This window comes from Sus scrofa, chromosome 13 (assembly GCF_054392235.1).
Source record: "Sus scrofa isolate SSC_HxYL_T2T_F1_AM1 chromosome 13, Sscrofa_HxYL_maternal_Yorkshire_Landrace_v2.0, whole genome shotgun sequence".
NCBI classification, from domain to species: Eukaryota; Metazoa; Chordata; class Mammalia; order Artiodactyla; family Suidae; genus Sus; species Sus scrofa.
The window spans coordinates 138,868,659-138,891,314 of record NC_139395.1 but is presented as its reverse complement, the minus strand read 5'-3'; the positions used below and the strand labels follow the sequence as shown (position 1 = coordinate 138,891,314).

Sequence of the window (22,656 nt, the reverse complement as noted above, 5' to 3'; positions counted from 1 at the left end):
TCTAGAAGAAATGTACCCTCAAACCCCAGAGTCAGCAAGAGAGCAGTGGGCTCTGTGGGTACCAGCACTTGTTTGCTCACCAGCCTTGGAACTCTTGGGGGTCTTCTTGGATGCCACTTCGGATCACAAAGTAATGTTGATCTTAAAAATAAAATGTCCAGTCATTTTACCAGCAAAAATGTTTTGTTCGGGAATAGCCAAGGAATGCAATTGGGGACAAACAAACTACAGCTTATAGGCAAGTCAGCATACAAAGGAGAGCGAGTTATTGAGAAAAGAGGGAAGGTGAGAAGGAGTGTTTTGAATGAAAGTCCAAAAGTCCATTGGAGAAAATTGAGAGTTGAGGGTGGTAACAGCTATTCATTAGTTGAGTTACCGGGGTTGGTCAGTTTCTTGTGGGAAATGCAGTACACATCCTTTCCTTTTGCACCTGTGATTCATGACCCTGCTGCTGGGGTCTGTAATTGACAATTCCTGCTGTAATTGATCTCTAAGGTACTGCACGAGAGCTCCCCCTTCTGGCCTGCCAACTCCACTTTAGTGAGGTTTCCCTTCATTTTCACAGTGGAAGCCTTAGCAAGAGCAGGTGCCAAGAACAGAATTCAGTTGGCCAGTGGTTTAAGAAGAGAAGTAGAATTTGAATACACCCAGACATGCAGGCACCTCATTCCTTTGCCATGCATTTCCTCCTGCTGCTGGAGAGCTCCGACTGATGGAAGGCCTTCCTTACAGAGGATCTTATAGAAGTTCTCCCTCCAGCATTTTCCCTCAGCTCCAGTTCAGCCCTCCAGATTCACACCAACCAAGACTGTATGCTGCTCCAGAGAAATGTCCAAATCTGCCTCCTCACTGGGTCCTCTCATCTAGCCCCTTCACAATTCCTCATGTGCTCCAGACTCGCCTCAAGTTTGACTCTCTACAATAGATCCTCTTTTATTAAAACCGGGCTTGTTCTTTGATAACGTTGGCCTTTATTTCTCGTCCTATTAGGTGGGTGCTTTTCCAACATTTTTTTAACTGCAACCCAGAATAAGAAATGCATTTTACATTACGATAGGAATGCTCATGTATGAATAGCTGACAGGAGGTGCACTCTTATTTTCAATTCCATTGCATTCCATTCCATTCTGTGCTGTTCCATTTTGTTTTCAAATTCTGATCTTGGCCCCCCACTACCCACTAAACTCATCTAATGACTGGTGGTAGGACTGATGGAGCCACTATGCTAGGAGGTCCTCAAAGGAAAAGATGCTAAGTGTTTGTTCGCATCCATCTCCTCCCATCCTCCCTCAGCCTCCAACAACACAGAGGGGCTGGTACCCTTCCCTCTATAGTGATGTTTTTTTGGTTCTGAGAGGAAAGACACAATGGATTCGAGTCACTAAGATATTAGCCAGCCTTGGGGGTGGGGTAGGGGGGTATTTGAATTTCCAGAGTGACTCCATGACTTCTAGGAGGAAGGTCAGCAGCTCTAATGGTGGAATTTACAAATCAATGGAGGAGAGATTAGTTTACCTTTCAAATCATGCCTTGTGGGCTTCTGTCCTTATACTTACCCTTGAGACATCTGACAGCTTAAGGCATTGTCATGCCTAGAGGATTCCCTCAGGTGACCCTACTGCCACCCCTCATGTGAAAAATTTTAAATTTCAGAATTTTTCAGAGTAGGACTGTAGTACATAGGAGTACAGCTACCTCTTCATGCAAACCACCCAACCCCCACTGCAGCCAGACAGCTGTCTTGACTTGTGCTGGTCTGGTGTGTATGTCCACTTCTGACTTCCCTGAAGGGACACCCCACCCACTTAAGAATGATTGTCTCCTATAGAGCTTTCAGCAAAGACTTTTTTTTTTTTTTTTTTTGTCTTTTGTCTTTTTTGTTGTTGTTGTTGTTGCTATTTCTTGGGCCGCTCCTGCGGCATATGGAGGTTCCCAGGCTAGGGGTTGAATCAGAGCTGTAGCCACCAGCCTACACCAGAGCCACAGCAACGCGGGATCCGAGCCGCATCTGCAACCTACACCACAGCTCACGGCAACGCCGGGTCGTTAACCCACTGAGCAAGGCCAGGGATCGAAGCCACAACCTCATGGTTCCTAGTCGGATTCATTAACCACTGCGCCACGACGGGAACTCCAAAGATTATTTTTTATGTAAGCAAAGATGACATGTATTCTAACTCTCATTCACAATATTGTTTCTACTTCTGCCCAGGAAGAGCAAGGATTTCTGAATTTACCTTGACTACAGAAGGATGTTGCCTGAAGAATAGCAGAGGTTTCTCTCCTCCGCTGAAAGGTGCCCACTGCAGCCACGACACTTGGGTCCTCAAGAAATCTCCTGAAGGGCTTTTCCATCGCCTACCTGCCTGCAATGAGCCAGGCCTTCAGCTGGGCCTTGGTTTCAGCCTGCTGAACAAAACTCTGTCCCTAGCCTCAAGCGCTCACACCCAGGAAAGATGAGTGAGGAACGGTGGGTCTCCCTCACTCCAGAAGAATTCGGCCAACTCCAGAAATATGCAGAATGTGAGTAAAGAGATTGACCCCCAGGGAGTGGGATTTCCTCTTGGTTGGGGAGAGATTCTTGGAGAGCAGAGTAGTAGAGTCATTGCAAAGCACAGAGAATGAGATCAGACCTGACAGCTTATATCTCCTTGTAAAAATCAAATTTGTGTCTTTAAAGACGCAATTACCTTTATGCTCTATAAATGACCTATGAAATTTGGATATGCAGGGAAGAAAAATAAAGAAAGGTTAAAAATCACAGCTAAACTCTATGAACACTTCAAGTTCCCAAATATACTTTTTTTTTAACAGCCTGCTTCTTTCACCTAATATTTTAAGTATTTTCTCAGGTCATCAAAACTTCTGTATACTGTAATTTGTGAAGGGCTGCAGGCTGCATGGCTACAATGTTACTCAATCATTTGCTTTAATATACTCTTATATTTGGACCCAATGCCTTCTCACAGTAAGATTCAGGATTCTGGTGTGTGTCTCTTTCTTGACTTTGTTCTGAAAAGCCTGGGCTTTCGCATGGGGCACTTGGTTTTACTAGTTGCACCTAGGAACAATTTCAGTGCATGAAGACACAGTAGTGGCAAGGCCCTTAGCTGTGCTCCCTACAGGCCACTCCCAATCCTGACTGTGATAGGAATCTGCCCAGACTGACCGCTGTACTCTGCACACACAGTGTCCATCAGGATTGTGCAATGGCATCGATTTTTACAGAGCCCTTTGTCTTGCAAAGCCGCACTGCCAACCCCACCCTGTTGTTCTAACCCCTGTCCCTTCACATTACTTTTCCTGGTGGCTTTTGTATGTTACTAGGCCTATAGTACATTGACCTGACCTACAGAGCTTGCCCAGGTCATTCTCCAAATGCCCTTCAGGCAGCCTGCCCCCCTCCCACAGGGCAAGCAGCCCTTCCACAGCAGTGGTCTGAGAGTTGGGGCCAGGCTCAGTGCCAGCTCTGGCTCTTGTTCTCTGTGATGTGACAGCCCTTCACATCCTCCCCACCCCAAGCCCCCAGCCTCCTGGAGGTTGTCTTCTGCAGAATGAGAGGTCAGACTGACAGTCTCTCCCTGTGGTCCCTTCAGGCTTAACACCTCATGACCCACGTGCCCCCCTTGTAGGGCTACTGTCCCATCTCTCCCTCATACTCTGGAGCACACAGCCTCCTGTCTGACTGCAGTAGGTTTAAAGAAATTCTGCAATGTATTGACAAGGAGCAAGGAATTACCCTCCAGGGTAAACTCCATCTAATTCAGCCTACTCCATGGGTCAGCAAAGTATGAGGCCCTGTCAGGGATGAAAAAGAAGCTCAGGGAAAAGCCTTAGGTTGAGGAATCAGAATCTTGTTAGGGAGTCAGAAATATGCTTGTGACACAAGCAGAGAACAGGTTTAAGGCAGCGGGAAACACCTGTGGCAGCACACAAATGAGAAGGGAATTTAGAGCTGGAAGAAATTGATGGGAGCAGCAAAGAACAGTAGAAAGCTTCCTAGTTCTGAAGGCCAGCAGTCCAGAGTCAAGGTGTCAGCAGGGTTGGTTCCCTCTGAGGGCTGCAAGGGAAGGCCTATTTCCTCAGCTTGTAGAGGATCGTCTTTTCCTGTGTGTTTCACATGGTGCTCTCTCTCTTTGTGAGCAAATTCCCCTTCTTATATGGACACAGTCAAATTGGATTGGACCCACCCAACTCTAATATGACCTCATTTTATTTATTTATTTAATTTTTGTCCCTTTTTTTTTTTTTTTTTTGTCTTTGTAGGGCCGCACTCACAGCATATGGAGGTTCCCAGGCTAGGAGTCAAATCGGAGCTGTAGCCTCCAGCCTACACCACAGCCGCAGCAACACTGGGTCCAAGCCACTTCTGCAATCTGCACCACAGCTCACAGCAACGCCAGATCCTTAATCCACTGAGGGAGGCCAGGGATCGAACCTGAGTCCTCATGGATGCTAGTCAAGTTCGTTAACCGCTGAGTCATCCCAGTTAACTCCAGTATGACCTCATTTTAACTAATTACCTCTGCAGTGACCCTATTTCCAAATAAAGTCACACTCTGAGATACTGGGGCATTAGGACTTTAACACATAAATGTGCAGGGGAGTTCTCATTGTGGCTCAGCGTTCTCTTGAATTTTCCAAATGTGTCAAAGCAGTCAAGGAGGTAGAGGTAAAAAGAAACCAAAGTATTTGGTAGGAAATGGCCCCTTTGTGGTCTTTTTTCCAAGCACCAGCATTGTCCATCTCTGACCCATCCTTATTCTACCTGTATCCCAGGACTGGACAAGGTGTTCTGGTACCATTGTTCTAACAGGAAAGGAAAAAAAAAATACAATTCTTGGAAAATGATTAATCCTCAGAGGAAACCCTGAAAAAGGCACTTCTACCAATTTTAGACACATTCTGGCATTCAGTCAGATTGCATTGCCATAGCAACTGCTCTCCCCTAGCCACAAAAACAGAAGCTTTACAATAGTGGAATAACTGAAGAAAACAGCCTAAAAACTGAAAACTTTCTCAGTGGAGTTCCAGGTAGGAGAGACCAAGAATTTCCAGACAAGAGGATTTTGGTATGTTCTGTTTAAGTAGAATAAACCGAGCATCTTCTCTAGTGGCCTTCTAGAGGAGAAAAGCCTTGTTAAACTGACCTTGGAGATAAAATATATATTTACTACACACACTCACAGTTGACACTAAGCTTAATGTGAATTAGGACTGTAAAGTGCTTGTCAAAAAGACAATGAGAGGGGTTCCTGTAGTGGTTCAGTGGAACTGAATCCAACTAGCATCCCTGAGGACGTAGGTTCAGTCCCTGACTTCGCTCAGTGGGTTAAGGATCCAGTGTCACCATGGGCTGTGGTGTAGGTCACAGATGCAACTTGGAACTTGCATTGTTGTGGCTGTGGCTCTGATTTGACCCCCCTAGCCTGGGAACTTCCTTCCAAATGCCATGGTTGTGGCCCTAAAAAGACCAAAAAAAAGGGGGGGGGATATTAAGACATTTTTCTTAAAAAGTAAAAACCAGTACAAAAATTTTGAAAGTGGAAAGATGAAATTTCAAGCTACTCATGATCCTGTCTCCCAGTGATAACCACAACTCGTATGTTTGTGTATAAAGATTAAAATACACATACACCTACACACATATATATAAATATATATATATACACACACATTTAAAAAACAAACATGCTAGGCTATTTTGCATGGTATTTTCTTCACCCTAACAATATGTTACAGTTGTCTATTGCTGGATCAAAACAACTTCACAGCTTGATCATTTAACACAACCATTTTATTTTTATTTATTTATTTATTTGTCTTTTTGCCTTTTCTAGGGCTGCTCCCGCAGCATATAGAATTTCCCAGGCTAGGGGTCTAATTGGAGATGTAGCTGCCAGCCTACACCACAGCCACAGCAACACCAGATCTGAGCCACGTCTACAACCTACACCACAGCTCACAGCAACACCGGATCCTTAACCCACTGAGCAAGGCCAGGGATTGAACCTGTAACCTCATGGTTCCTAGTCAGATTCGTTAACCACTGAGCCACCACAGGAACTCCAACACAACCATTTTAAATGGTCGTTACCATTCTATGGCTTGGGCGTCTCTACAAGACCCAGCAGAATGACTAGGTCTGCTCCACAGTGTTCAGGGCTGCAGGTGGGATGCATCACGTGACCCATTCACTCACACATTGTCGCCCTAGTGCTCCTCCCAGGGAGTCTGTCCCTCCAAGTGCCTCTTCGTGACCCAGGGCCTCTCCATGTGGCCTCTCTTGCCAGCAGGGTAGCCACGCCCTTGGACATGTGGCTCAGGGCTCCAAGAGCATAAAAGTAGCAGCAGGCCTTTTCAACACCTGGTCTCAGAGGTCCTAGAACATAACCCTCTCTACCACTGATCAGAGCGGTCATAGTTGTGGCCCTGATTCAGTGGGGGTGGAGACACGGACTCATCTCTTGGGACAGTGGCTCACACAGGGAGGAGGAAGATTGACGACAGCCATCTCTGGACTAGCCAGCATACGATATGTCATGAGGTGTTCCCATATCACCCATTACTTTTCAGAAACATGTCTTTTAGTGGTTGCAGAGATTTCTTTTGAGTACACATGTACATTTTATTGAACCAAATCATAGAGTGTGATCTTAGAATGTATTAAGGCCCACAGTGTCTAGAAAGGCAAATTGATATCCACGTTCTGTCCTACCCTTAACAGACCTCTCTAGAGAAGTGAATGTATTCCTGGCCATGATTGTTTACAATGGATATGGACAAATGGAACTTGTTCAAGAAGCGCCACCAGCATAAAGAGGGGCCTCACAACCTGCTCACAAAGAGAGAGATGAAAATATTATGCATATTTACTGGAAAAGGGAAGACTTAGGGATGGGTGAGGGAGAGCTTGGTGTATTAAAATAGCTGCAGTGCCACATGGGGAGAAGGTGTAAAGTTAATTTTGAATGGCTTTTCAAGAAGTAGCCTTAGGACTAATTGGAAGAAATCATCAGAAGAAAGGCTGAAAGTAAGGAATATGTTGATTCCTAATGGTCAGACCTGCCCAAGATGGAACAGAAGTGACCCCAAAGTGACTGAACTTCCTTTCCCTAGAATTGTCTGGGCAGAGTTGGCTGAAACACTCTAGGGGAGATTAGCACATCAGATGTCTGGTTGATTAAATGACCTTCCTTAGCCCTACTAATACTTAGTTTCTGTGTTTAAACAGGTTTCTTCTCAACCTCAGAGGGCATGAACATGTAGGGATGTCCCCTACTGACCCTCCCCCTAACAGATTCAGAGATATAATTGGCTTATTGTCTAATCCTGATGTTTCTGGGAGAGGAGTTTTCTAATTTTTTCCATGATTTATCAAGGACAAAAACTATTAGCTTGTTCAGAAAGGGAAAAAAGAAAAAAATGGATAAAACATCAAATTTTGCTTCTAATTTTCTAAGGAATTAAACCAAACCTTACTTCAGCCAATGGTTGCTTGATTTTGTAGACTTCTTAAAGCAAGGAGAGGTCTTAGCTGTGATCAGGTCCAACTACTACCCATTTTACAGATGAGGGCACTGAAGCTCAGTGACTTGCCCGACTTCACACAGAAAGTCAGTGGTAGAATAAGAATTAAAACCAAGATTTCAATTCCAGGTCAAATTCAGTTTGCTTCAACTGAGTGCCAACAAATTAATCAAAGTACTCATTGGAGATTAACCTTCAATCACACATTTGTAAAGAAAAAAAAAAAAACTATGTCTATGTTAATTAAATGATAATAGAACAAAAATTTAAGACACATTTGAAAGAGAATGAAGCAGTAAATTGTGCTCTTCAGAAATACATTTCATTAGAATCAGACCCAGGCAAAGTTTCTGACTTTAAGATGTAGGTAATTTACAGCTCAAAATTCAAACCTGTCAGTGTTGATGTAGGCATTAGAGAAAATGTTTAAAGCTAATTTGTAGAGCAGTGTAGGGCTCTAAGTAAGCTTCATTGAAACTTAGCTGTTTATTTTGGCCAGTAGAGTGAGATTAGTCAAATGTTCATGGAATACTGGGTCCATAATGGTCATGTTTAGTTGCTTCCATCTTGGAAGGGATAACCACAGCTATTTCTCACCCACATCTCTCTCTATACAACTGGCCTTCTTTCTTTTCATTGGTGATAACTAGGACTCTGCCCACAAGTAATCACAGAATCAAAGGATATGGAGAGACTCTTATGGTACAATGGCTCTTAAATTTGAATGTGCATGTGAATCTCCTGGATTCTGTTAAAATGCAGATTCTGAATCAGCAGGTCTGAGATTCTGCATTTCTAACAAGTTCCCAGGTGATGGTGATGCTGCTGCTACTGCTGCTGATCCAGGGACCATCACACTTTTAGTTACAAGAAGGTACAGACTATCTGATCCATTTCTCCACCTACGACTGATGAGGTCAAATTATTTGGAGAAAAAGTGGGAAATCTTGCTTGCAATGCAAATTTTGATGATGCAAATAAGCCATACCCGTCATTCAGAACATTTGTAATGAATCAGAAAATCTTAGTATCCTAAAGAGGATTTTCTTTATCAGCCAAAATTCCCTCTACTTTAGTATGAAGTGTTTTTCTCTTATGCTGTATATAACACTATAGCAGAGCTGTCACTTCTGGGGGTTCCCTCCAGTAGCTTGGTAGGCCCCAGTGGTCCTCGGCCTTGGCTACATGTTGGAAATACCTGGGAGACTTTGAACACTTCTGGTGCCCTGGTCACATACTCCCCCTATCCCTGGACCATTTAATTATCACTTGTATGTGTGGGACCCAGGCATCAGTAGTGTTTAAATCTTACCAGGTGATTCCTGCATGCAGCCAAGATTGGGAATCACTGATCAACCTTTTCTTTGTATGGTGCTGGGGATATAGGACCTATGTGGGCAAGCATGACAAGCCCAGTCCCTTTTCTAGCCCTCATTTACTCCACAAAGGCTGCAAAGATGGGCTTTTTGAAGCAGTGCTACTGGCCTGACATCTCTGTTCTGACATCATCCTCCATCTTTCTAGGACCCTTAGAAAACACTATTCTTGTTTTTGTGCATCTCACTGTGTTCTTGACTCCCTGGAGTACTTAGAAAACTTATTCGTACATCCAAGCCTTCTTCAGAATAAGGAAAATATAGATGTTTTTTCTCCTTATGTGCCACACTTTCCTTTCTCTCTCTCTTTCTGTTTCCCTCCCTGTGTTGAGAGTCATTTATGATCTTCCCAGTCTGTGGAATATATTCTTCAGCCTTAGCATCGTGTTTTGTTTTGTTTCTTTTTCTGTGTTGTGACAGGCAAGCCTTGCTAGTCAGCCGCAGATACACGGGAATATTGTTTAAGTTCTGTTCATTTAAAGTGAGGTCCATGGATCTGCATAATTGGTGTCATCTAAGATCTCACTTGAAGTGTAGAATCTCAGACCCTGATCCAGACTTACTGAATCAGAATTTGTATTTAAGCCTGATCCCCAGACAAGCCACATTCATGTTACAGTTTGAGATGATCTTAGCGAGCTTAAAGAATGAAGAGTTATCATGCATCTCAGTATTTCACTCTCTTCTGTTTTCAGATTGACTTTTTTAAATGTTTATTTGTAGTCATTTCAAAGCTTAATGGTCTGACTAGTGCTCAGATACTCAGTGTCCTAACTAGAAGACAGTCCATAAGCTTTGGCTTCTGGTTTAGGCAGCATGCTGACATTCTGCTGAAAATACTGAAGCTCCTGGTTTGTCTGCTTGTTCGGACTGAGGGCATCCCCATCCCACATAAACGTGGAGCAAAGATGCCTGTGCGTAGGGAGACATTTTCTCCTTAAAAAGGCTTTGAATTTGCTCAAACGCTAAGAACAAGTGCTTGGTTAAGGTCCCAGAATTCTTGGCACCGAGAAACAATTTCAGACTGAAACTTCTTAAGGAAGTTATTACTGCTAGCAACCTTGATCACAGAAGAGAGCCTTCCAAACGTCTGATTTGGGGTGAAACTGCAAAATGTGTTCCTACCTTGCCAAGCAGTTGAATAAGTTGACTTTTTCAGTGGAATTCCTTAGTGTTGTCTATTTAAATGAAGAGGAATATTAGCCAAGCACAACGATTTAAGATTTAGCAGAAGTAACCTTTTTTTTTCCCCCTCTTGCAATGATTGTACAACAAATTCAGCAGTTTTCCTAAGACAGTCTTCATTTCTAACAATAAAACCACATTATAGAACAGTGGTGCTCAACTTTGACTATATGTTTGAACGTGTAGAGGCTTTTAAAATGTACTTATTCCTAGGTTTCCCAAGAGACACTAACTTAATTGGTCTGGAATGGGACTTTTCAATGTGTACAAGGGTCCTCAGGTGATTTTAATATGCAGCCAGATTTGAGAGCCACTGTCCTAGAGGAAGAGCTTTATCTTCTGACTTACCAGTTTTCACATATCCAATGAATCTAACAGCTGTATCACACTATTAGATCTGTTTTAAAAAATTAGAGTGACTCACTACCTCTGTGCCTTTGAAAGAATCATTTAATTTTCATAAACTTCAGTTTCCCCTTGTCTAAAATAGGGACAACTCTTATATTAGGGAGTAGTTGTGGAGATTTAAATAAAATCCATAAGGTGACTAGGACAGTGTTTAGCACATAGCAAATACTCAACAAAATAGGAGTTGCTGCAAATAATTGTGGACATGGCCCTGCTCTGCACACTTAGAAATGGAACTCCCAGGGAGTTGCTCTTCAGCGTTGCTGCAAGCTGTGGCATAGGTTGAAGATGCAGCTCCAATCAGGTGTCGCTGGGATTGTGACACAGGCCGGAGGCTTAAGCTCTGGTTCGACCCTTAGCCTAGGAACTTCTGTGTGCCACAGGTGTGGCAAAAGAAAGAAAAGAGGGAGGTAGGAAAGGGAGGGAGGGAAGGAAGGAAGGAAGGAACGAAGGAAGGAAGGAAGGAAGGAAGGAAGGAAGGAAGGAACGAAGGAAGGGAGAAATGGAACTCCCTCTCCTCTACATCTAGTGATGATGTTATGACACAAGATTGGACAGAGCGGCATCTACTGAGGTGGTGCCCTTGGGCCCACAGATGGCCCCAGAAGTAAGATCAGTGAATGCTCTAGAGAAGCCCCTTATTGTTCTTAACTACCTTCAGACAAACAGGATGGAGTGGTACCCACTCCTCAGGGGAAGAGAAACCCAGCCCAGAAATGTGTTGAGAAGAAAGATGTGATACAGTATCAAAGGACCTTCAGAGAGAAAGTAATGGGCCTCTCTTTTGAGAATTACATTGTTTCCCTCTTAGAAATGGGAAAGATGTTGATGCTATGAGCTCTTAAAAGTCCATAAAACAGATTGACATAAATGTGGAGTGAGTAACACCCCTCATGGAAATCTAGGAGCCAGCAGTCTCTTGGATTACTTTCTCCCTGTTTAATTTTAAGCTAGTGATCAGAGATTTCTAAATTAATGCTTTTTCTATTTTTTCTTTTTAAAACCTGTTTACTTGAATGTATATATATGATGAATATATGAGTGTGTTTATATGTAATATATATATGTATTACACACCTATGTCTGTATAAATATACATATCATACCTTTAAATATAAAACAAGATTAGGAGTTCCTGTTGTGGCTCAGCATTAATGAACCCAACTAGTATCCATGAGGATGCAGGTTCAATCCCTGGCCTTGCTCAGTGGGTTAAGGATCTGGTGTTGCTGTGAGCTGTGGTGTAGGTTGCAGACATAGCTCGGGTCCTACTTTGCTCTGGCTGTGGTGTAGGCCAGCAGCTGTAGCTCTGATTGGACCCCTAGCCTGGGATCCTCCACATGCCACAGGTACAGCCCTAAAAAGCTAAATACAGACAGACAGACAGACATAAATAAATACATAAAACAAGATTAGCTCCATAGCACTTTAGAACCAAAGGATTTCTTCTAAGATGGACTGTGAAATCTCTAAAATATGGCAACAACATCAAAAGAGTATAAATTCAAGAGAAATCACTCTCTTGGTTCTCAAAATGCTGGCTCTAAACTGCTTTTGCAGAAGCCACACCAGAAAAGCCTACACTTCAAAATTTTCCTTTTCCTTCTAAATTTTTTTTCTAAATAATTAAGTGACTCAGAGTAATTCGACTATAATTTATGTGTGACTTCAATTGAACTCTGACCTAATTTTAACCTCTCTTCCAATCTGTTGCTAGAATGGCCTTTGGAAAACAGACCTGGAAAAAAAAAAAAAAAAAAGGAGTTCCCGTTGTGGCTCAGTGGTTAACGAATCCAACTAGGAACCATGAGGTTGCAGGTTCGGTCCCTGCCCTTGCTTAGTGGGTTAACGATCCAGTGTTGCCGTGACCTGTGGTGTAGGTTGCAGACACGGCTTGGATCCTGCGTTGCTGTGGCTTTGGTGTAGGACGGAGGCTACAGCTCCGATTAGACCCCTAGCCTGGGAACCTCCATATGCCGCGGGAGCAGCTCAAGAAATAGCAAAAAAAGACAAAAGAAAAAAAAAAAAGAAAAGAAAATAGACCTGGGGAGTTCACATCATGGCTCAGTGGTTAACCAATCTGACTAGGAACCATGGGGTTGCAGGTTCAATCCCTGGCCTTGCTCAGTGGGTTGAGGATCCGGCGTTGCTGTGAGCTGTGGAGTAGGTGGCAGACGTGGCTCGGATCCTGCGTTACAGTGGCTCTGGGGTAGGCCAGTGGCTATGGCTCCAATTTGACCCCTAGCCTGGGAACCTCCATATGCTGCGGGAGCAGCCCTAGAAAAGGCAAAAAGACAAAAAAAAAAAAAAAAAAAAAAAAAAAACAAAACAGACCTGGTTATGTTATTCTGCTACGCAAAATATCTTTAACAATTTCAAATCAATGTCCTCAACTTGGCATTAAGATGCCCACAAGTCTGGCCCCGAACTCCTCTTTGTTCTAACTTTGGCTAAAGGTCCTGTGGTACCCATCTCCACATCTTTGCTCTGTCCCTTCTGAGAATGCCCTTGACACTTCTTGTATGCCCATTCGTTACACCCCAGCTCAAATGCTACCTCCTTCACAGGGCAACCCCAGTCCCTACCCCAACCCTACTCTCATCCTAATTTTATTTCTTCCCTGTTCATTTTACTTCTTCTCCACTCTGTGCTTCCTAGGGCTTCATATCATTGCTACAGCATCAGTTACACTTCTCCTTGTGTTAGCAAATGTTTGGGAAGTAGTAGTGAATAGTGCTTAAGGGAAAGAAATATAGACTTGAGCCAGGCTAGACCTGAGTTAAAACTGTAACTTTTAGGCAATTCACTTAGCTTTTCTGAATTTCAGCTTCTTCATCTGTAAATGGATGAAAATATTACCAAATCTGCATGGATTGGTAGGGGGGATTATGTGAGAATATGTAGTAAATGTCCTCAATAAAGGGGTATCTATTATTACCGTAATTATTTACATCCTGCCCCCAACTAGTTTATCAACAGTACCTAGCAGCATCTTATCCTCCATAGTGTTCTCTGAATGGAATGAAAGCAGACCAAACTGATGGCATCTGCTGCCTGGATCTCATAGAGCTACTAGTTTTTCAGCATCTGCTTTGAATTTCAGAAAGAATTGTCCATTTTTAGGCACAGCAGCATTTTCCTCTGGTATTTCAATATGTCTCAATCCTGAAATGATAACTTGATTGAATCCAAGTCAGCACAGTCATGGAGAGCAGCCCAGCCCACAAACATGTCTACTTTTGGTAGGCCTAAGAGAGCATAGCCCTCAGTATAAAGAGTCTGAACACCAAGTAACACTGTTAGATTTTAATGGCATCACCCTTTTCTCAACTGTGGCAGTTGTGTAGCTGGAGAAGCTCTTAATTACCCACAGTACTGTGAGACAGGGAGGGCACAGAAATCCTGATTGTCTTTGATGTCTAGAGTGCTATTAACTGTGCGTGGTGTTCTCAGGATGTGTCTATAATGACAGTTACTGACTCCCTTTTCTTGACTCTCAATTCCCTTATAAAACTCCAAAAAATGATAAGCCACCATGTTCTTTAGCAATTTCTGAATTATTTCCTATGGAAAGCAGAATTTTTTTTAACTACCATGCTTTATGACGCCTATTTCTGTTTCAGCACCAAGGACAGAACCTCACCAGGCTTGATGCCCACCCATCCTATTAACGATTTTAATGTTTTAAATTTTCTGCCCAGATGTTTATTTGCTCATATATTGTTTTTCTGAACACTAGTTATGTGTCAGGCTTTATTATGATATACAAAGACTTACAGCTCTCAAGGTAGAACTGAAGCAGGAGATGAACAAGAGAGGCAAATTAATAAATAATTACACCACCATATGACAAGTGCTGTTACAGAGTTATAAACAAGTCATGTAAGAGCCAGGAGAGGGAGTGATTAACTCTGACTGGTAAAGGAAGGCTTTTCAAAGGAGCTGATGTTTGAGCTGGGTACTGAGAATTGAGGGAAGTTTGCAATACAAGGAAGAGACTCCATGAAAGGGTACATGGTGCATTCAGAAATTTCTAGAAATGTGGTTTGATATGGGTGAAAAGGGGATTGAAAATAAGGTTAAGATAAGAAATAAAGAATATGCTAAGTCAGATAACCAAGTACTTGTATACTAAGCCAGGGTAACCCCTTGGCTTTATCCTGGGAAAAGTAAGAGCCATTTAAGGGTTTTGAGCAGAGATGTGATCTGACCGGATTTGTTTTTTAGAAAGAAAGTTCAAACAGCAAGATAAATAATACACAAAGAAAGAGGGAAGGAAGGGAGGGAGGGAGGAGCAGAAGGGCAGATAAGGGTGACATTCCTCCATGTGCTTCTGGAATGAGGGGCTGCTCCATCATAACCAGGGTTAGACCTGGAGAATTTACTTGGCCCACTTCCCATTAGCTGTTCACCAATGTTTCATATATGGATTATATCCTTCCAGATTCTTCCAAGAAGATAAAGGATGTCTTGGCTGAGTTGAATGAAGGTGGGAGCCTCAAACAGTATGACCCACATGAGGTAAGAACATTTTCATTTCCAGACTTTAAAAACCCCGTGTTCCAGCTTTTCCCTAATTTGTTCCTCCCTTAGAAGTTTAGCTCACTTTGAAGAACTTGCTTCTCAAGATATTTTATCCTGAGTTTCAAGTGAGTCATTGGTGCTACCTGGAGTTACATATAACCCCAAGTCCATTCACCCTCTCACTATCCTAGAAGACCACCTCATACCTTCTGTCTCATCAAATCTCTCACTCCTCTTCCCTTCTGCAGTTTCCAGTTATCAGCTGTGTTTTCTACTTCACTGAGAACATAGAAACACTCAGAAGAGATCTTCCCAAAGACCCTCATCTTATGTGCCCACCTCCCTGTACCTCTTCTCCTGTAACTAGGGGTGAACTCTCCACACTCTGATCTCATTCGAATCCTTTCACTTGTGCACTCAATCCCATCTTCTTTTGTTCTGTTGACAGACATTGCTTCAGCAATGTATTTCCCTCTCTCACTCTCATTTTATCTCCTTCCATCAGATTCCTCTAGATATTAGATCTTTCTCATCCACAGATAAACATACTGTTATTTCTTCTATATTAAAAAACATTCTTCTGACTCTACTTCTCCCTCCAGCTATCACGTCATTTTTCTCCTGTCCTTTATAGCAAGGAAGCTGTGCCAAAGATATGTCTATAACCATTGCCTTCAACTTCTCTTCTTCCCACTTTTCAGAAAACTCTTCAATCAGCATGTACCCCCCACTGCTCCATTAAAACCACTAGTCGAGTTAGCCAAAGACCTCCGTGAATCTAACCTCAGTAGTCATTTTAGTCGACAGTATTGGACATGGTTGGTCAGTTCCTCTTCCACTTCCTTCATTTGGTTCTCAGGAAACTATACTCTTCTGGTTTTCCTCTTACCCCTTTACTTGACATTTTCACTTAAAAATCAAATAGGCATCCCAAACTTAACACAAGCTAAACTGAACTCCTTGATCTTCCCCTCTAAAACCTGTTTTTTCCAGCAGCCTTCCCCATTTCAGTAAATGACAGCTCCATTCTTCAAGTTATTCAGCCTAAAACTATGGAGTCATCATTGACTTTTCTCTTTTTCTCACATCCTACATCTAATTCATGAACAACCTCTGTCACTTCAACCTTCAAAATATATCTGAAATCCAGACACGTCTCACTACCCGCACTGCTACCACCCTGTCTTAAAGCACCACCAGATTGTGCCCAAATTATCACAATTGTCTCCTAACCAGGCTCCCTAGTTTTACTCTTGACCTTTAAAGTCTGTTCACACACATGCTGAGCAATCTGTTAAAACTTAAGTTAGACCATGGCACTGGCATGAGTCACTGGCTCTTTTCCACCATCTCTTATGGGTCCGCCCACCTACTACTCAGAGTCAAAATAAAGGTCATTACAGTCTGCATCTTCCTCTCCCCTCTGACCTCATCTCTTGCTACTCTCCTTATTTTTTTTCCAGCTATATTAGCCTCCTTGATGCTGTCAAACAAGCCAAGGACACTGCAACATCAGCACCTGTGCCCTTGCTCTAGCCTCTTCCTGAAATGTTCCTCCCCCAGATATCCAAATAATTCATTCCCTCACCTCCTTCAAGTGTTTGCTCAAATCAGTTTCTCGGTGAATGTCACCTCTTCTAAAGTTTTAAGCCCTCTTTCCTAACACTTCTTATTTCTTGCTCTGCCTTTTTTTCCTCCTTGGTATTTCTCGCCATCTGTCACACTGTATAACTTATGTATTTAATTGTCCATCCCTCCCACTATAATATTTTTGTTCACCGCTATGTCCCAAGTGCCCAGAAGAATATCTTGGCTCATAGCAAATACTCAACAAACATTGGGTGATGAATCAATGCATGCAAAACCTCCCTTACTTTCAAATTCAACTCATCTAGTATTTCTTGAGCATCTAGGCACTGTGCTGGACACTGTAGAAGATATAAAATAAGGAAGCAAAGTTCCTGCCCTCTGGAACTTACTTCCTCTGGACAGGACCAAGGATAAGAGCCATCATCCTGTTGTCATTTGGTCTTAGGCTAGACTTCTACCTTTGCTGTGAATCAGTAGTGTGGCCTTGATTGTTTCACCTCTCTGAGCCTCAGTTTCCTCATCTGTGAACTGAAGATTACAACATCCAAAAAGAAAGGCCTTGAAGTTTACAGATGAGTGAGTTAAATAATTTTTGCAAAATGTCTAACATTTTAAGGACACTTAAAAAGAGTGCCCATTGGAGTTCCCGTCGTGGCGCAGCGGTTAACGAATCCGACTAGGAACCATGAGGTTGCGCTTTGGTCCCTGCCCTTGCTCAGTGGGTTAACGATCCGGCGTTGCTGTGAGCTGTGGTGTAGGTCGCAGACGTGGCTTGGATCCCCCGTTCCTGTGGCTCTGGCGTAGGCCGGCAGCTACAGCTCCGATTAGACCCCTAGCCTGGGAACCTCCATATGCCGAGGGAGCGGCCCAAGAAATGGCAAAAAGACAAAAAAAAGAAAAAGTGCCCATTATCAGTCCCCTTCTGTCCCCTTTCCCCAGAATGTTTTAAATTCAACTTCCTTTTCTCTGGTCCTGGGTCCTTTTATGAGGGGTAATTGCAGAAGATCAATTTATCAGCAGAACAAACTTGGGAGGAGGCTGGCTGCTTATTTATTCATATTGTCATCCTTTCAACAAACCTTGAGTTAGCTCCTTCTCTGCTGAGCCCCAGGAGCAAATGAGCAGAGCCCACGCCCTCAAGGTATACCTGAGAGAGGCTTTGGATAAAATGCACTGATCATCAGTCACTGGAAGAATGAAGCAAGAGGAAAGCTGCTAGAACAGGGGCCAGAGTAAGAATGCACTGATTCAAAAAACATTCCTGAGGAGAAGTCGTGTAGAAAGGATGGCAAAGCCAGCAAAAAAAACTTTAGGCCCCCCAGTCCTACCCCCACCTCCAAAAACTCAGAAACAAAGACTGGTGGGGGCTGCTAATCAGCCTGTCTGCCCTGAGGCTGACGAGTGGGAGGGGAACAGTTTGGTCAGGGCCACAGAGTGTGTGAAGGCCACAGGAGCTTTCAGAAGCAGGGAGCAGCTGGCTGCTATGAGCAGGCTGCCACCCCCGCCTCCATCAGGTTGTCCCCCACTCTCTGTACGTCCGCCCGCACTGCTGTGTCCCAGGGAAGCGCTGTCACTCTGATTTCATTCTCTCTAACATTATGGCTGGCTTCTAGTAGGTGTAATGTCCCAGCATGGGGTTCAGAAATAACAAGGGTTTAATTTCCCTTGAGCTTGATGGCTTGCTGCTGCTAAAATGCCTCAACGAGAAATGAGTTAGCTGTGGGAAGGGGCAGGTTGCTGGGAAATCATGGCCAGGAATCAAAGTTTGCAGAGTGGCAGGGCTGCATGTGGCTGTGGTAAAAGTGCGCCCTGGCCCATCAGCACTGAGTGATTCTCTGAAGAACAGAGCAAAACTGAAGACAGCCAGAAACTGGACAAAAACAGTGGAGCCCAAGGGCCAGGGAGACTTGGTGGCACCGTGATCTTGGACTCATAGACATACACGTACAGAGCACAGCTCTGCCGCTTGCTTTATGACTGTGAGCAAGTTATGTATGTTCTCAGGATTTTTTTCCTTTCACGAAATGACAGTAATGGTACCACCTCACACTTTTGAGACTAAAGTAAGATCACGTATCTACAGTGCTTGAGAAACTTCATCTAGTTCTCCTTCTTGGCCTGTGGAAGAATTAACACTCTCTTGAAACAGGTTTTGGCAAGAGCAATTGCCTAGCTAGTTTCTGCATGAAAGTTGCAGCTTCCGGGGGGGGGGGGGGTCTGAATGACTGCAGTGTCTAAGGTGTTGCTCAGGGCTCTAAGAATTGCCAGTGTGGCACATAGTGATTGATTATATGCGTGATTATCAGGTTTGGGCAGAGTACCCAGCTACTCCTGATCCATCACTCATTTTCCAAGCAGCTACCTTGAGCCTGGCCTATGTTCATTAAAAACTTACTCTTTTGAACCCAGATGTCACTTTGAGAGTGGCCCAGTCATTTTTTTTATCTTTTTACGGCCACACCTGTGGCATGTGGAAGTTCCTAGGATAAGGGTCGAATGGGAGCTACAGCTTCTGGCCTACACCACAGGCAGGGCAACACTGGACCCGAGCTGCATCTGCAACCCCTGTCTCAGCTTGTGGCAATGCCAGATCCTTAACCCATTAAGCGAGGACAAATCAACCCCGCCCCCTCACAGAGACAGTGTCAGGTTCTTAACCTGCTGAGCCATACTGGGAACTCCCCAGCCATATGTTTTGTCTACTGAACTTGGGGGACTTGGGACTGGCAGGGAGCATGGCATCAGGACAGAGGCTTGGGACAGATACAGGAGCAGGAACACAAGACTCAGAGTCAGAAGATCAGGCTTCTGGTTTCCTTCTGGCTCTGGCTGATTGATGCAAATCACTGAACTTTCCAGAGTTTCAGTGACATAAGGAGATTTACTTCCCTCTGAGCTATTTGGGTATGAATGCTATGTGTTTCTGGGCTTTGTCTCTGGCATTCTGTTCCTCAGACTAGAGCCATAAATGGTTGGATATGCATTCAATCATTATTGTTTTCTAAGTTCTCATAATAGTTTGCCAATTCCTCTTCTATAACACTCACCAACTTTTTTTTTTAATGGCCACACCTGCAACATATGGAAGTTCCCAGGCCAGGGATTGAATCAGAGCTGCAGCTGAGGCCACAGCCACAGCAGCATTGGATTCCAACCTCATCTATGACCTATGCCGCAGCTTGTGACAGTGCCAGATCCTTAACCCACTGAGCGAGGCCAGAGATTGAACCTGCATCCTCACAGAGACTATGTTAGGTTCTTAACCTGCTAAGCTACAGTGGGAACTCCCCACTCACCACTGTTGACTCTGTGTGGGGATTATTTCAATACCTTTCCCACTGAGTCTCGTAAAGTTATGGACACGTGCCTACATCTCCAATGTGTTCCCCAGTGATGCCCAGCACGTCTTATATCTGGGAGACTCGGTACATATATGGTGACTGAACAGACCCCACGATAATTCATGACAGCAAAGTGTACCAACTAGAAACCCAATGTCGATTAAAATACCTACCAGGAAATACTATGATAGGTGGTGTGGGGGATACAAAGATGAAATAAGACATTTTGCTACCTTCCAAGAGTGCTAAATCTAGTTGAACTAAGCTGTATATGTCATGAACAACTATATATTGAGAGGGCAGCAGATATGAGTGTCCCAAGACAAGAACCAAGATGGAAAAGTATAGCAGTTCAGGCACAGAAATCATACCAGGCTCCCTGGAAGAGGTGGCATCTAAGTTGGGCCTTGAATGGTAGTTAGGATTTTAACTTGAAGAAAAGAACGGAGTTTGCGTGAAATGCATGGAGGTTTGTCCAGGAAAGAACTCAGAGATTAGCATGGATAGTGTGAAGGTGCTCATAAGAGAATAATAGGAGAAAAGACCAGAATGGTCTCTGAGCTTGAAGTAGATACAATTCTAGGTTGGAACGGGATTATGGTAGGGCTGTGAATCCCAAAGGACTCAGAAAGTGCCCAGGATGATCCCCTGGACTATAGGAATCCTGCATATTAGACCTTCTAGTTACACTGATTATCTCATCTAATTCCCATTTTCTATTTTCTGTGTGTTTTTTAAAAAATATTTTAAAAATTTTATTGGCATATGGTTGACTTACAATGTTGTATTAGTTTTAGGTGTACAGGCAAGTGAATCAGATATATATCTGATTCTTTTTCAGATTCTTTTCCCATATAGGTTATTACAGAGTATTGAGTAGATTTCCCTGTCCTATATAGTAAGTTTTTGTTATTATCTATTTTATACATAGTAGTATATATATGTTAATTCCAACCTCCTAATATATAACCCCCCCAAGGGTTTCCCCTTTGGTAATGGTAAGTTTGATTTCAAAATCTTTGAGTCTGTTTCTCTTTTGTAAATAAGTTGTTTTGTATCATTTTATTTATTTGTTTGTCTGTCTTTTTAGGGCCGCACTTGTGGCATATGGAAGTTCCCAGGCTAGGGGTCAAATTGGAGCTGCAGCTACTGGCCTAATATTCTCATGGATACTAGTCAGGTATTTAACCCACTGAGCCACAATAGGAATGCCATGTATCATATTTATTACATTTCACATGCAAGTAATATCATATGATTATTTGTCTTTGTCTGATTTACTTCACTTAGTATGATAATCTCTAGGTCCATCCTGTTGCTGAAAATGGCATTATCTCCTTTTTATGGCTGAGTAATATTCCACTGTGCATATGTACCACATCTTCTTTATTCTTTGTGTGTGTTATATAGTAGAGGAGCACAGTCGTACATGTATATAGTGTATAAGTAAAGATAAATAGGAATGCATGCTTGAAAATCTTACAGAAGGGTACATGGTTTTAAAAGCTTGGAGGCAACAGATCTCAACTCTCCCATGGGCCATGGAAGGTTTTCGAGTAGGAAGGCAATCTGATCAGAGTTGTGCTTTGGGAAGATCAACCTGGCAAGGATGTAAAAGATGAGAGGACTAACAGATGGAGGTGGAGGAAAAGAAGCCTTTGAGGAATGTTGCAATGGTCCAGATAGGGTACATGAAACAGAAGTCTGAAACCAGGAACATGGAGGACCTTCAATAGCCTCCTTGTCAAGATGGTGACACATGGGAAATGGATATAAAAAGACCTGGATGTGGCAGACATTGCAAAAGAACAGTGGAAAGAAGGAAGGGACAAGAACTAGTTTGAGACAACTGGGAGTTCAAAGCTGAGCCTGGAATATTGGGAGGATAATGGTGCCACTGATACTAACAGAAACTGTGGAGTCCAGAAGAAGAACTGATTTAAGAAAGAATCTTATAGAAGTTTAGTGCTTGAGATCTTCTGGCCTAGCACTCACGATTCACTGAAGAGGAATTTCACGTTCAAAAAAGGAGGAAAATGGGGTGGACCTCAGACCAGGCACAAGGTCCCCTGAGCCTCATGCTGATCTTGTTTGATGATCTTTCAACTTTGTTTTTTAAGAGTATTATGTAAGACTTTGTTTAACTGAATTTTCCTTGTATTAAATCACTTAGGACACTCTGTTTTCCAGAAATATTTTATGCTGACAGTTTTCAATTTAAGGCCAACCCGCCCCCCAAAAAAAATAACAGAACATTTTGGAACTCAAAACTATATCGTAAAATAGTTCTTGCCAATTAAAATAAATCAAAGGAAAGAACAATGTAAAAGGAGCCTTTTAAAATAAATTAATAGATGAGAAAGTCTAAAAAGAGACCATTGAGTTTGTGACCTTCGAGAGAACAGGTTCAGGAGAGGTAATGAGCTACATTCCAAACTGTGGATTAAGAAGGTGAAGAGAAATGGGAAGGGAAGGGAAAACACATAGACCAGCAGCTCGAGCAGCCAGCAGTTTCTTTGGAAGAGTGATCCAAACATGCTCATGGGTAGAGAAGCAGCTGCTGGGAGATGCTCCCAGAAGGTCATAGTGGGTGGGTTACACTTGGAAAGTAAAGGAAAAGATTTTGCTCTTGTATACTGAGAAAACGGAAGAGAATGTGTGAGGATGGGACATTCTGAGGTGGTGAGGCTGTGGAGACTGAG

The 22,656-nt window shown here is 43.1% G+C and overlaps 1 protein-coding gene across 34 annotated transcripts in view; it reads left to right on the top strand.

Moving 5' to 3' along the window:
- The window catches only part of DGKG (diacylglycerol kinase gamma), a 222,045-nt gene that overhangs the window by 43,488 nt on the left and 155,901 nt on the right, over nt 1-22,656 (top strand). For all 34 annotated transcript variants that reach the window (XR_014822643.1, XR_014822639.1, XR_014822644.1 and 31 more), the window contains 2 exons: nt 2,213-2,523; nt 14,944-15,020. Coding sequence is in view for 21 of the 34 variants with exons in the window: in XM_084987519.1 (XP_084843645.1) it covers nt 2,457-2,523; nt 14,944-15,020 (144 nt within the window). In the remaining 13 variants the exon portion in view is untranslated. The remainder of the gene's footprint in view (nt 1-2,212; nt 2,524-14,943; nt 15,021-22,656) is intronic.